General features: G+C 48.6%; 1 protein-coding gene across 1 annotated transcript in view; it reads right to left on the bottom strand.

The window, feature by feature from the left end:
• Positions 1 to 15,430, bottom strand: part of LOC121586575 (thrombospondin type-1 domain-containing protein 7A-like) — a 186,362-nt gene that overhangs the window by 48,823 nt on the left and 122,109 nt on the right. The window contains exons 14-15 of the mRNA XM_045226705.1: positions 13,489 to 13,683; positions 1,847 to 2,113 (exon numbers count right to left, since the gene is read on the bottom strand). Of these exons, the coding sequence (XP_045082640.1) occupies positions 1,847 to 2,113; positions 13,489 to 13,683 (462 nt within the window). The remainder of the gene's footprint in view (positions 1 to 1,846; positions 2,114 to 13,488; positions 13,684 to 15,430) is intronic.

Consider the following 15,430-nt stretch of genomic DNA (forward strand, 5'->3'; position numbering starts at 1 on the left):
AAAGGGCTTCACAGGCAAGGATATTGCTGCTAGTAAGATTGCACCTAAATCAACCACTTATCGGATCATCAAGAACTTCAAGGAGAGAGGTTCAATTGTTGTGAAGAAGGCTTCAGAGCACCCAAGAAAGTCCAGCAAGCGCCAGGACCATCTCCTAAAGTTGATTCAGCTGCGGGATCGGGGCACCACCAGTGCAGAGCTTGCTCAGGAATGGCAGCAGGCAGGTGTGAGTGCATCTGCACGCACAGTGAGGTGAAGAGTTTTGGAGGATGACCTGGTGTCAAGAAGAGCAGCAAAGAAGCCACTTCTCTCCAGGAAAAACATCAGGGACAGACTGATATTCTGCAAAAGGTACAGGGATTGGACTGCTGAGGACTGGGGTAAAGTCATTTTCTCTGATGAATCCCCTTTCCGATTGTTTGGGGCATCCGGAAAACACCTTGTCCGGAGAAGACAAGGTGAGCGCTACCATCAGTCCTGTGTCATGCCAACAGTAAAGCATCCTGAGACCATTCATGTGTGGGGTTGCTTCTCAGCCAAGGGAGTGGGCTCACTCACAATTTTGCCTAAGAACACAGCCATGAATAAAGAATGGTACCAACACATCCTCCGAGAGCAACTTTTCCCAACCATCCAAGAACAGTTTGGTGACGAAAAATGCCTTTTCCAGCATGATGGAGCACATTGCCATAAGGCAAAAGTGATAACTAAGTGGCTCAGGGAACAAGAAATCGAAATTTTGGGTCCATGGCCAGGAAACTCCCCAGACCTTAATCCCATTGAGAACTTGCGGTCGATCCTCAAGAGGCGGGTGGACAAACAAAAACCCACAAATTCTGACAAACTCCAAGCATTGATTATGCAAGAATGTGCTGCCATCAGTCAGGATGTGGCCCAGAAGCTAATTGACAGCATGCGAGGGCGGATTGCAGAGGTCTTGAAAAAGAAGGGTCAACACTGCAAATATTGACTCTTTGCATAAACTTAATGTAATTGTCAATAAAAGCCTTTGACACTTATGGAATGCTTGTAATTATACTTCAGTATACCATAGTAAAATCTGACAAAAATATCTCATAACACTGAAGCAGCGAACTTTGTGAAGACCAATACTTGTGTCATTCTCAAAACTTTTGACCACGACTGTAGGGCACTTGGGCAGTGGTGTTAGAGAGGTGGACATATAACAGCAGTAGCTAGTGTATAACAATTGCTAGTGACATCTCATCACGTAACAGTTCTACACCATCAACCACACCACAGTTCCCATACTGCGAGTGAATTTACAATCAGTGGATGCTGAAAAGGACACAGTGAGATGAGCGTTTGCTCTGCACTCTCAGTCTGTCATCAAAATGGTTCGAATGGAGCCGAATCAATAGAACACATATGTAAATGGTGGAATAAATATTATCTTGATGGAGAGAACAAGGAACAACATTCTGGAAATGTATTCAATAAGGGGCTGAAACAAATTGATGAGAATTCCAAAGACCAAAATCAATTGCCTTATCTTGCATTTCTCCACACTCGTTTTCTGTTTTCTGTAACAGGAAGTGGCCCAATGTGCATGATGATGTCATATCACTGAGCATGCCTTTAATTGGAAATACAGTCACCCTGTATGAATCACAGTGGCTAGGTTTAATGCATACAGCTTCGAGGGAGTTGATGAGAGATGGAAGAGGGACACTGGATGTTTCATACACTCTGTGTGACTCACCGTGGCTGTTGCACCATGACAAAGGTAGACTAACCAACATAACATCATCATACATAGCAGGTAACTTCCTGCTTATAGACATGAACAATAATAGGATGTTGGTGAGAGGCCTGTAAGACTCACCGTGGCTGTTGCACCGTGACGTCTCCACCAGTCTGTTGTCCTGGTCGTAACACACCATGGCCTGGTAGCGGTAGCCCTGGCCACACTCCTTGATGTCCCCCTGGACCTTCATGCCCAGTTGGCCCTCCACACGCCCACCCTCAGGCAGGATGCAGTCCGACCAGTTCCCCACGGGCTGGGCGTCGTACTTATTACAGGGGCAGTACTGGATCTCGCTGAGGGGGTACACCTGGTTGTTCTTACACTGGTCTCGCTTTTTGCTCTTCCCTGAGAAGAGAGAAGGGAGAAAGGGAGGACAGGCGATCAATCAAAACTGATATGCAGTCTGGCTGTGTCTAACTCATACAACCCGAACGGCAATCACTTAGATTGGTAAACCGGAGAATAACCATACCGAATGGCAAGTATTGAAATAAACTTTGTAACAAGCCGGTATCCTGGATCCAGATAAAGGATAGAGATGATCATATATGTTTTTACTCTACCTCTGCTACTTTGGACCAGGTGAAAATGCAACATGAACATATTTGTTGGGACCAGGTGAAAATATGTGGGGGTGGGGTTTTGGTAAAAGTCACTTCTAGCAACATGAGCTTATCCTGAAGGATCTCAGGGTCCTATAGGCTTATCCTATATAATCCTTTAGGCTATACATTCAAATGAACTCAAGGCATACTATGGAGGGCACTTCGACTGTTGACTGGCCAAATTAGATTTGTGACACTCTGGCATCCGACTATGCAGTGATACTGTTTCACTCACTCTGGAACCTTAATGTCAAAGTCATGTCAAGTACTTCAGTCTCTTTAGGTAGGGAGCTGCTCTTAACAGATCTATAGAATCAGAAGAAATAGGATCTAACCCTCATACTAACCTTAACCATTAGGGGGATGAAAGAAATTCAAATATCTGAGCCTGTATCAGTATTTAGGGATGACTTCTACTGAACTTGCAAACTGTGGCCAAAGACAGACTCCAGTCGCATTGTGTCCCTACAGAGACAAAAATTACTAAGTTAGTTAGTTTACTGTACTTGTAGACCTATTCCAGTCCACTTAGAGACAAAGGGAACTAACCACAGGGTTTCCAGGATTACCTCCGTCAACATAGCGAACTGCTTAAGAGACTGATGGTCTGGGTTTCTAATCAAATCAAGCTTTATTTATACAGCGCATATCAGACATGGAATGCAACGCAATGTGCTTCACAGAAAACAAAACAAAAAAACAATGAATATAAAAACTTAAATATTTACTACACAACAAACATAAGATAAAAAACAAAAGAATGACAAAAACTGAATGACTATAAAAGCACCTTAAGGAAAGGCAAAGCTAAAAAGATGTGTTTTAAGATCTCTATTAAATATGTCCACAGTTTCGGCCCCCAGTAGTGCAACAGTCCTCCCTGTCAAAATAAGCAACATAGGACATGGAAATCATATTGTATCCCAAAGAAATAGAACTGCAGTGAATGTAAGTAACCTAATTTATGTTCCTTTAAATGTTAGCTCCGAGGGTAATGTCTTTAATAACCATATGCCCCAGTGGCGGTCGGTGACGTTTAAGATGAGGAGGACAATAATTTTTTTCATGAAGATGGCCATATTCCTATTACACCATATTGGATGACTGTCATTCACATTCCATTTATCCAGCTCAATGTAACATCAATAGGTTTAGGCTACTACATGATACTAACATGTTCCCTATACCCATCATGAGGTTTCTACAACCTAGCTGTCACGGTTTCGGCCGAGGCTGCTCCTCCTCCTTGTTCGGGCAGGCTTCGGCGGTCGTCGTCCCCGGAGTACTAGCTGCCACCGTTCGATGTTTCATGTTTGTTTGGTTTTGTCTGTTTGTACACCTGTCCCTTGTTAGTGTTTGATTCTGTTTCCTATTTAGTTATCGTGTGTTGGGTCAGGTGTTATGTGTGATTGTTTTTTGTCTAGCTGTTGCTCTCTGTATTTACTCTCGTGTTTTGTTGTTTTTCGAGAGTCCGCACTGTGTGCGTTATCGTCGTTTTACGCACTGTGTTTATTGTGCGTAATTTGTATTTTGCCTCCCGGTTGGGTTGGCTGTTCGCCTGTTTGGTGCTGCTTTCGTTTACTAAAGTCTGTTCACGAACGCCCGTGTTTCCTGCGCTTGATTTCCACACCGCATCTACACTCAGCTACTGACAGAATCACACATCAACCCATGGAATCAGCAGGAGCAACCGCGCCAACGGACATCATGGAGGACCGTCTTCGTGGGCAGGAGGACAGGATCAACCAGATCGGTCACGCCCTGGATCGGGTGATGAACACTCTCCACCGATGGGAAAGCAGCGGGGTACCCACGCCCCACCTACCGGACCATCCCCATCGGTCAGTCCTCCTGTCCCCCTTCCGGAACCCAGCGGGATTCGGCTCTCGCTCCCAAGGGCGTACGACGGCTCCGCTGCCGGGTGTCAAGGGTTCCTGCTGCAAGTGGAGCTCTACCTCGCCACCGTACACCCGGCGCCCTCGGGACACGAGAGCGTCTCCGCCCTCATCTCCTGTCTCACCGGCAAGGCGTTGGAGTGGGCCAACGCCGAATGGAGGAGAATAGACGCCGCTACTATTACCTATGCGGAGTTCTCCCGCCGCTTCCGTGCCGTGTTTGACCATCCACCAGAAGGGAAGGCGGCGGGGGAGCGTCTGTTCTACCTCCGACAGGGGATGAGGAGCGCACAGGATTTTGCTTTGGAGTTCCGGACTCTAGCGGCAGATGCAGGGTGGAATGAGCGGGCCCTCATAGACCACTTCCGCTGCAGCCTCCGGGAGGACGTCCAGAGAGAGTTGGCGTGCAGGGATACCACGTTGTCGTTTGACCAACTGGTCGACATGGCCATTCGGCTGGACACCCTGCTCGCCACCCGTGGACGTCCCGGGTGGGGGGTTGCCCATTCCACCTTCCGGCACCTCCGAGCCGAGCCCTATGGAGCTCGGAGGTGCTGGCGCTAGAGAACGGAGGAGTAGGAACCCGAGGGGGGCCGTTCCCTGCACCAACTGTGGCCGTGGAGGGCACACCGCGGCTAGGTGTTGGGGAAGGTCCCCCGGTGGAGGTGAAGGCAGGCCACGCATTGGGGAGTCCTCCCAGGTGAGTAGGCGCCCTACTTACCCAGAGCTTTCTGTCGTTCACATAACCTTGCCTGTTTGTTTCCCACAGGTTGCACCTCGTTCCCAGCATAAGGCGCTAGTAGATTCAGGCGCAGCTGGGAATTTTGTAGATCGCCAGTTCTGTGTAGAGTTAGGGATTCCTCTCCTTCCCGTTGATAAGCCTTTCCCTGTACATGCCCTAGATAGCCGTCCGTTAGGATCTGGGTTAATTAGGGAGGTCACAGCGCCCCTTAGGATGAAGACGCAGGGGGGTCATGAGGAGACGATTCAGCTCTATCTGATTGACTCTCCTGCGTATCCGGTGGTGCTGGGACTTCCTGGTTGATTACCCATGATCCTACTATTTCGTGGCGAGAGAAAGCTCTTAAAGGGTGGTCTGTTCAGTGTGAGGGGCTATGTCTGGGTGTTTCCATAGGGGCGACCTCGGTGGAGAGTCCAAATCAAATGCCCGCACTGCATATTCCCCCCGAGTATGAGTATTTGACACTGGTGTTTAGTAAGACTAGGGCGGCGCAGCTGCCGCCTCATAGACGGGGGGATTGTGCGATAGATCTCCAGTTAGGAGCAGCACTCCCGCGGAGCCATGTGTATCCCTTGTCTCAAGAGGAGAGGAAGGCGATGGAAACTTACATCGCCGAGTCTCTGAGACAGGGATACATACGGGCCTCCACTTCACCCGCTTCCTCGAGCTTCTTTTTTGTGAAAAAAAAAGATGGAGGTTTGCGCCCGTGTATTGATTACCGCGGTCTCAATCAGATTACGGTGAAGTACAGTTATCCGCTTCCTCTGATTGTGACTATGACGGAGTCATTACACGGTGCTCAGTTCTTCACAAAATTGGATCTCAGGAGCGCATATAACTTGGTGCGCATTAGAGAGGGCGATGAATGGAAGACAGCATTTAGCACGACCTCCGGTCATTACGAGTATCTCGTCATGCCATATGGGTTAATGAATGCTCCCTCAGTCTTCCAATCCTTTGTAGATGAGATTTTCCGGGACATGCAGGGGCAGGGAGTAGTCGTGTACATAGACGATATTCTGGTGTACAGTTCTACCCGAGCTGAGCATGTAGCCCTGGTGCGCCGAGTGTTGAGGAGACTGTTGGAGCATGACCTATATGTCAAGGCAGAGAAATGTCTGTTCTTTCAGAAGTCGGTCTCCTTTTTGGGTTATCAGTTGTCTGCGTCAGGGGTGAAGATGGAGGTTGATCGGGTGTCAGCGGTGCGTAATTGGCAAACCCCAACCACTGTGAAAGAGGTGCAACAGTTCTTGGGTTTTGCGAATTATTACCGGAGGTTTATCCGGGGTTTTGGACAGGTGGCAGCTCCCATAACGTCTCTGTTGAAGGGGGGTCCGGTGCGCTTGCGGTGGTCAGCTGAGGCGGACAGGGCTTTTGGGAGACTGAAGGACCTGTTTACCTCGGCGCCGGTGTTGGCGCATCCGGATCCCTCTTTACCATTCCAGGTAGAGGTAGACGCGTCCAAGGCCGGTATTGGGGCCGTCCTCTCACAACGGTCTGGCACACCACCTAAGCTCCGACCCTGTGCCTTTTATTCTAAGAAGCTCAGTCCGGCGGAGCGGAATTATGACGTAGGGGACAGGGAGCTGTTAGCCGTGCTACAGGCCCTAAAGGTGTGGAGGCATTGGCTTGAGGGGGCTCAACACCCTTTCCTCATTTTGACGGACCACCGTAACCTGGAGTACATCCGGGCAGCTAGGAGACTGAATCCTCGCCAGGCCCGCTGGACTATGTTTCTAGCCCGGTTTGTGTTTAAAATCACTTGCATCCCTGGGTCCCAGAACGGGAAGGCAGATGCCCTGTCTCGGCGGTATGACACGGAGGAGAGGTCCGTTGAGCCCACTCCCATACTACCAAAGTCTTGTCTGGTGGCACCGGTGGTATGGGAGGTCGATGCAGAGATCGAGCGGGCGTTACGCACCGACCCAAGTCCTCCACAGTGTCCAGTGGGTCGGACGTACGTTCCGCTCGAGGTACGCGATCGCCTCATTTATTGGGCTCATACGTCCCCCTCCTCTGGACATCCAGGTATCGGCCGGACAGTTCACTGCCTTAGCACTAAGTACTGGTGGCCAACGTTAGCCAGGGATATGAGGGTTTATGTCTCCTCCTGTTCGGTGTGTGCACAGTGTAAGGCGCCCAGACATTTGCCCAGGGGTAAGCTACAACCCCTGCCCGTTCCACAACGACCCTGGTCCCACCTCTCGGTGGACTTTGTTACAGACCTTCCCCCTCACAGGGGAATACTACCATCCTGGTCGTTGTGGATCGGTTCTCGAAGGCCTGTCGTCTCCTTCCCATGCCGGGTCTCCCTACTGCCCTACAGACCGCTGAGGCTCTGTTTACCCATGTCTTCCGGCATTACGGGTACCCGAGGATATAGTGTCTGATCGAGGCCCCCAGTTCACCTCCAGAGTGTGGAGAGCCTTTATGGAACGGTTGGGGGTTTCGGTGAGCTTTACCTCGGGTTACCACCCGGAGAGTAATGGGCAGGTTGAACGTGTCAACCAGGATGTGGGTAGGTTTCTGAGGTCTTATTGCCAGGGCCGGCCGGAGGAGTGGGCGAGATACGTTCCGTGGGCCGAGATGGCGCAGAACTCTCTCCGCCACTCCTCCACCCAACTAACCCCTTTCCAGTGTGTGTTAGGGTACCAGCCGGTTCTGGCACCTTGGCACGAGAGCCAGATCGAGGCCCCCTGCGGTGGATGAGTGGGTGCGGCGCTCGGAGGAGACATGGAACGCTGCCCACGTCCATCTGCAGCGGGCCATCCGTCGGCATAAGACGAGCGCCGATCTCCACCGCAGTGAGGGGCCTGTATACGCACCTGGAGATCGAGTCTGGCTCTCGACCAGAAACCTGCCCCTCCGCCTGCCCTGCCGGAAGCTGGGTCGGCGGCTTGTGGGGCCATTCAAAGTCCTGAGGAGGTTGAACGAGGTGTGTTACAGGTTAGAACTGCCTATTGATTACAGGAATATTAACCCCTCGTTCCATGTGTCTCTCCTCAGGCCGGTGGTAGCTGGTCCACTCCAGGACTATGAGATAGAGGAGATTCCTCCGCCCCCGTTGGACATCGAGGGGGCTCCGGCGCACACTGTGAGGTCCATCCTTGATTCGAGACGCCGGATGGGGGTCTCCAATATCTCGTGGAGTGGGAGGGGTACGGCCCGGAGGAGCGGTGCTGGGTGCCGAGGAGGGACATATTAGACCTGTCCCTGCTGACCGAGTTCCATCGGGGTCATCCTACGCGCCCTGCTCCGCGTCGTCCTGGTCGTCCCCCGAGGCCGGGATCGGCGCACGGCTGGAGCCGCGCGTCAAGGGGGGGTACTGTCACGGTTTCGGGCCGAGGCTGCTCCTCCTCCTTGTTCGGGCAGGCTTCGGCGGTCGTCGTCCCCGGAGTACTAGCTGCCACCGTTCGATGTTTCATGTTTGTTTGGTTTTGTCTGTTTGTACACCTGTCCCTTGTTAGTGTTTGATTTTGTTTCCTATTTAGTTATCGTGTGTTGGGTCAGGTGTTATGTGTGATTGTTTTTTGTCTAGCTGTTGCTCTCTGTATTTACTCTCGTGTTTTGTTGTTTTTCGAGAGTCCGCACTGTGTGCGCTATCGTCGTTTTACGCACTGTGTTTATTGTGCGTAATTTGTATTTTGCCTCCCGGTTGGGTTGGCTGTTCGCCTGTTTGGTGCTGCTTTCGTTTACTAAAGTCTGTTCACGAACGCCCGTGTTTCCTGCGCTTGATTTCCACACCGCATCTACACTCAGCTACTGACACTAGCCTATGAATAAAAGTTTACAACGTAGGTGCACACAGGTCGAGAGAAAAATTGGAGTAATCAAGGTGACAGACAGTGACACATTCAATACCGCCTTGCACACTCTTGCCTGAATCTAGCTGATATAGGGTGTAATCATTAGTCCAACAGTTGCAAACGAGAGTTTCTAACAGAATCGGCGAATGAATACACCCCTGATCACATGCAAACACAGTTCAGTTTCATAGCCACATACAAACATTTTGTTCGTTGTTTAATTTCTTCTCGCATCTACGCACTCTCCTCCTCTCACCTTTTCCCTTTGCTTGTGGACACATCAGCTGTCTGTGACCAGGCGAAGAAACCTTACCAAGCCAAACCTTCATATTATAACCCCTAACCACTACACACAGCCTGCATCGTCACCATATTAGCTAACGTCATAGTCAACATAGCTACTAGAACTAATTCGTTAGTAAACCCGCTACAATAATGCAGTTACCAAGCAGTTTAGCAGTTACACATGCGGGCCCCAGTGGCAATAAATTAATACAATCAAAAGCTTACCTTGACTTGGAAGAGTTCCAGTGTTGGATAGCCATAGCGAGCTAGCTAACATAGCATCCCTCTCTGTTTGAGTAGGCTAAACTAGCTAGCAGGATTCGCTAGCTAAGTGAAAGTGAAAAAAATACAACGAAATATAGCTAGCTCTCTCTCTCTCACTTCTCCTTAATTTTTAAAGAAATTAATTTGTTCAAAACTGTTCAACTATTGTCTTTCTCTCTCTACTCACCACATTTTATGCAGTGCTAGCTATCTGTAGCTTATTGTCACGCTCGTTGACGGACGGGACGGACCAAGGCGCAGCGTGATATGCAAACATGTTTATTAACACGAATAAACACACAACAAAACAATAAACTAACGACACGTGAAGTCCTAAGGTAACACACACCAAACCTTATACAGAACAAGATCCCACAACCCACTAGTGCCAAAAGGCTGCCTAAGTATGGTCCCCAATCAGAGACAACGAGCGACAGCTGCCTCTGATTGGGAACCACACCGGCCAACATAGAAATACACATCCTAGAAAACCCACATAGAATATGCACAAACAAAGAATACACACACCCTGACTCAACATATAAGAGTCCCCTGAGTCAGGGCGTGACAGTACCCCCCAAAGGTGCGGACTCCGACCGCACAACATAAACATAACAGGGTAGGGGCCGGGTGGGCATTCCGCCTCGGAGGCGGATCCGGCTCGGGGCGTGACGACCTCTCACTCTCCGCCTCCCTGTTGCGCCCCTGGTCTGGTCTGGACCTCGGCGCGCTACTTCCCCTCTCCTTCCTCCCACGATACGCCAGGCCCTGTCTGGACCCTGGTGTGGGAGACCCCGAACCTGGAGAGGGGCTGACGTCATGGTCTGGACTGGAGCCGCTGACCAGAGCTGGACTGGGCACCGGTGGAGCGGACTGCTCTGGCTCCGGAGTGGAGCCGCTGACCGGAGCAGGACTGGACCCCGGTGGAGCGGACTGCTCTGGCTCCGGAGTGGAACAGCTGACCGGAACTAGATCAGGCACCAGTGTAGCGGACTGCTCTGTCTCCGGAGTGGAGCAGCTGACCGGTGGAACGGGCACGGGGCCGTGCCGGACTGGACAAACGCACCACAGGCTTGGTGCGAGGGGCAGGAACGGGCCGGGCCGGACTGGCGATGTGCACCACTGGCTTGGTGCGAGGAGCGGGAACAGGCCGGGCCGGGCTGGCGACGCGCACCACTGGCTTGGTACGAGAAGGGAACAGGCCGGGCTGGCTGGCGACCGCACCACTGGCTTGGGCGAGGAGCAGAACAGGCCGGGCCGGGCTGGCACACGCTCCAGTACAAGCAGGAACATGCGGGCAGGGCTGGCGACGCGCTCCACTGGCGTGCGAGGCAGGAACAGGCCGGGCCGGGCTGCGACGCGCACCACTGGCTTGGTGCGGGGAGCAGGAACGGGCCGGACCGGACTGGCGACACGCACCACTTGCTTGGTGCGAGGAGCAGGACTGGGTTCCTTGATTAACCCCCGCTCCTTCTGCTGCCTAACCAGCTCCTCTCGCCGTGCCTCTACACCTTCCTTCTGCTCCCTCTGAACCAATAGCCCCCGTAATTTGGTGGCCTCCTCTCCTAACTGTCGCGGCCTCCTGCTGCCTCGTCGTCCACACCGTGTGCCCCCAAAACATTTTTTATTGGGGTTGCCTCTCCACCCTGATCAGGGCCTACATCTTTCTTGCCAGATCTTCTCTTATCTCCTGCCAAGTCCATCCTCTCTCCTCCTCCTCGGCACACTGCTTGGTCCAGGTCTGGTGGGATCTTCTGTCACGCTCGAATATGCACAAACAAATACACACACCCTGACTCAACATATAAGAGTCCCCTGAGTCAGGGCGTGACACTTATGCTTTCAGTACTAGATTAATTCTCTGTTCCTTGGGTGGACAACATGTCAGTTCATACTGCAAGAGCTCTGATAGGTTGGAGGATGTCCTTCGGGTTGTCATAATTACTGTTTAAGTCTATGGAAGGAGTGAGAACTATGAGCCTCCTAGGTTTTGTATTGAAGTCAATGTACCCAGAGGAGGACGGAAACTAGCTGTCCTCTGGCTACACCATGGTGGTACCCTACAGACTGCTGTTAAGGCTACTGTAGACCATTGCAAAACAGTGTGTTTTATTCAATTTTTTGGTGACGTGAATATATTTAGTAGTTTTTTTATGTTTCATTATTTTTATTTTTATTAAATTCACTGAGGAGGATTGTCTTCCCCTTCCTCCTCTGAGGAGCCTGCTCTGAGGAGCCTCCACTGAATTGAATTCCACTGTTTACACTGAAACTGTCTGCCTTAGGAAGAAGCCCACTGTGGGCAGCCCACTCAGTACCATTGATTTAAATATAAATGTCACTGACATGTCTACCTCGGATCAGCCTTTCAGAATAGCACTAAAAACACACAAGCAACCCAGAAAATGACTGAAAATAGCCTATATTAACATATGTAGCCTAAGAAACAAGGTTAATGAAATTGACAACTTATTAACATCAGAAAACATTCATATTCTATCCATCTCTGAAACACACTTAGATCATTCCTTTGATGATGCAGTAGTAGCTACAGTATACATTGTTATAGAATACAGTATATAGGAAAGATAGAAATGCAAATGGAGGAGGTGATGCCATGTATGTCCAGAGTCATATTCCTGTTAGGGTGAGAGAGGATCTCATGTCAGATTATGCAGAAGTAATATGGCTACAGGTTCATCTGCCTCACCTAAAGCCTAATCTCGTAGGAAGTTACTATAGACCACTGAGTGCTAAAAGTCAGTATTTGGACAATAAATGCTGGATAATGTATGTGATATCTACAGAGAGGTATATTTTCTGGGTGACCTAAATATTGACTGGTTGTCATCAAACTGTCTACTCAAAAATAAGCTCCAAGCTGTAACCGTTACCTGCAATCTGGTTTAGGTTATCAGTCAACCTACCAGGGTATTTAAAAACAGAACAGGAACTAAATCATCCATGTGTATTGATCACATCTTTATTAATGCTGCAGAAATCTGCTCTAAAGCAGTATCCACACCCTACAGATGTAGTGATCATAATATAATAGCCATATCTGGAAAAACCAAAGTTACAAAGACAACCTAAAATTGTGTATAAACAATCAATGATTCTTATTTCGAAGATATGAAAAAGATTTGTTGGTCTGATGTATGTTATGACGAACAACCTCACGCCACACTTGAAGCATTTATGAAACTGCTTCTTTCAGTTACTGACAGGCATGCGCCCATCAAGAAACTGACAGTTAAAACTGCCAAATCCCCATGGATAGATGATGATTTTAAAAACTGTATGGCTGAGAGGGATGAGGCAAAGGGAATAGCAAATAAGTCTGACAACATAGCAGATTGGCAAACATACAGTAAATTGAGAAATCACGTAACTAAACAAAAAGAAGAAGAAACTATACTATGAAACAAAGATAAATGATATAAAGAATTATAGTAAAAAGCTCTGGAGTACTATTGGTCTTTGTGCACTGTATTGATGTGTTGAAGGTACCGAACTGCCAGTTCAAGCAGTTGGCTCACAGATCGGACACTCATCGGTACCACACAAGATTATTATGTTTTATGTATTTGACCTATATGTGACATTTAACATTTACTGTGTGTAGTTCTGTCCTTGAGCTGTTCTTGTTTATTAATGTTTTGTATTATGTAATGTTTCATGTTTTGTGCGGACCCCAGAAAGAGTAGTTGTTGCTTTCGCAGCGGCTAATGGGGATCCTTAAATCCTTAGAAAATACCAAATACCAAGTTAGTTAGTTTACTGTACTTGTACGGCCTACTCCAGTCCACTCAGAGACAAAGAGGACTAAGTTAGTTAGTTTACTGTACTTGTACGGCCTACTCCAGTCCACTCAGAGACAAAGAGGACTAAGTTAGTTAGTTTACTGTACTTGTACGGCTTACTCCAGTCCACTCAGAGACAAAGAGGACTAAGTTAGTTAGTTTACTGTACTTGTACGGCCTACTCCAGTCCACTCAGAGACAAAGAGGACTAAGTTAGTTAGTTTACTGTACTTGTACGGCCTACTCCAGTCCACTCAGAGACAAAGAGGACTAAGTTAGTTAGTTTACTGTACTTGTACGGCCCACTCCAGTCCACTCACCCACTAGCATCCTCTTGCGGGTTTTTACGCCCACACAGTCCTGTGTACAGGAAGAGAATTTGGACCAGGCGGTTAGCTGGCAGTCGTCCTGGCATGGGAACTGGCAGGGCTGGGTTAGAGAGGGCATGGAGCTGGCGAACTTCAGACATGCTCCCATGTCCGCTTGACCCCCGTCCTGCTTCCAGCATGAGACAGCTATAGAAAGAAAGAAAGAAAGAAAGAAAGAAAGAAAGAAAGAAAGAAAGAAAGAAAGAAAGAAAGAAAGAAAGAAAGAAAGAAAGAAAGAAAGAAAGAAAGAAAGAAAGAAAGAAAGAAAGAAAGAAAGAAAGAAAAAGGAATGAGGGGGTGTTGGAGGTTGGTATGGTGTGAGGCAATACGCTTTGGTACACAAGTTGGTCACTTTTTACTAGGGGAGACTCACAATCTCATTTGGTTAATGCCCTTTGGCTGCATTTGGAGCTAAACACGGCAGTCCCATCACAGTCGATCAAGACCTGACAGTGTTTTAAGTGATGATTAACCAACAGTACTGTCACTGTGGGATCTGAAATGACTCATTGCGAGGTGGTGTGACTCACTACATTGCATTCCAAATTGTAGTGATCTAGTTAAAAGTAGTGCACTACATACAGGAAAAAAGTATTTGATCCCCTGCTGATTTTGTACGTTTGCCCACTGACAAAGAAATGATCAGTCTATATTTTTTTGGTATTGTCACGATCGTCAAAAGGATTGGACCAATGCGCAGCGTGGAATGCGAACATACTTTATTATATATTCACCACACGAACAAAAACAACAAAACGATACGTGAAGTCCTTGGTAACAAACACAAACCAACACGGAACAAGATCCCACAAACACAACTGCCCAAACGGCTGCCTAAGTATGGTTCCCAATCAGAGACAACAAGCAACAGCTGATTCACGTTGCCTCTGATTGAGAACCACCCCGGCCAACATAGAAACACATGAACTAGAAACTGAAACATAAAACACAAAACATAGACACTACACACCCTGGCTCAACATAAAAGAGTCCCTAGAGCCAGGGCGTGACAGGTATGTTTATTTGAACAGTGAGAGACAGAATAACAACAAAAAAATCCAGAAAAACGCATGTCAAAAATGTTATAAATTGATTTGCATTTTAATGAGGGAAATAAGTATTTGACCCCCTCTCAATCAGAAAGATTTCTGGCTCCCAGGTGTCTTTTATACAGGTAACGAGCTGAGATAAGGAGTACACTCTTAAAGGGAGTGCTCCTAATCTCAGCTTGTTACCTGTATAAAAGACACCTGTCCACAGAAGCACAAGATTGTAGACCTACACAAGGCTGGAATGGGCTACAAGACCATCGCCAATAGGGCTGAACGATTAATTGCATTCGCGATAATATCGCGATTTGACTGAACGCGATTTTCTAATCGCAACGTGCGCGATTTGAGGTGGTCACGTGACGCGACTTTTCATGCTGTCCAGCGCAATGGCCTCTTGCTCGACGGAACAGTCAGAAACTGACACAGCTGATACTTTAATATCGAAGAGGAACAGCACGTCGGTGGTGTGGAACTATTTTGGTTTTAAAAAGAAGATGCTGAGCAGCGTCAGGTGTTGTGCAGAGCATGCCGTGCTCCGATTGCTACTTCACGGGGTAACACTACAAACCTGTTTCAGCACTTAAAAAATACCACAAATCAATGCATGACAGTTGTATGACCAAAATGCCGAGCATCAGTGCGCGAGACAAGCCAAATACCTCAAGACAGGGATCACTGACAGAAATGTTCGAAAGTGTCACTCCCGTATGAACGTAATTCAAAAACGGCACGGAGAAATCACTCGGACAATAACCGAGTTCATAGCCAAAGATATGATGCCTCTCAGCACGGTGACCAAGCCTGGGTTCATGGCATTAATACATACGCTTGATAAACGTTAC

The sequence above is a fragment of the Coregonus clupeaformis genome, chromosome 17, assembly GCF_020615455.1.
Source record: "Coregonus clupeaformis isolate EN_2021a chromosome 17, ASM2061545v1, whole genome shotgun sequence".
NCBI classification, from domain to species: domain Eukaryota; kingdom Metazoa; phylum Chordata; class Actinopteri; order Salmoniformes; family Salmonidae; genus Coregonus; species Coregonus clupeaformis.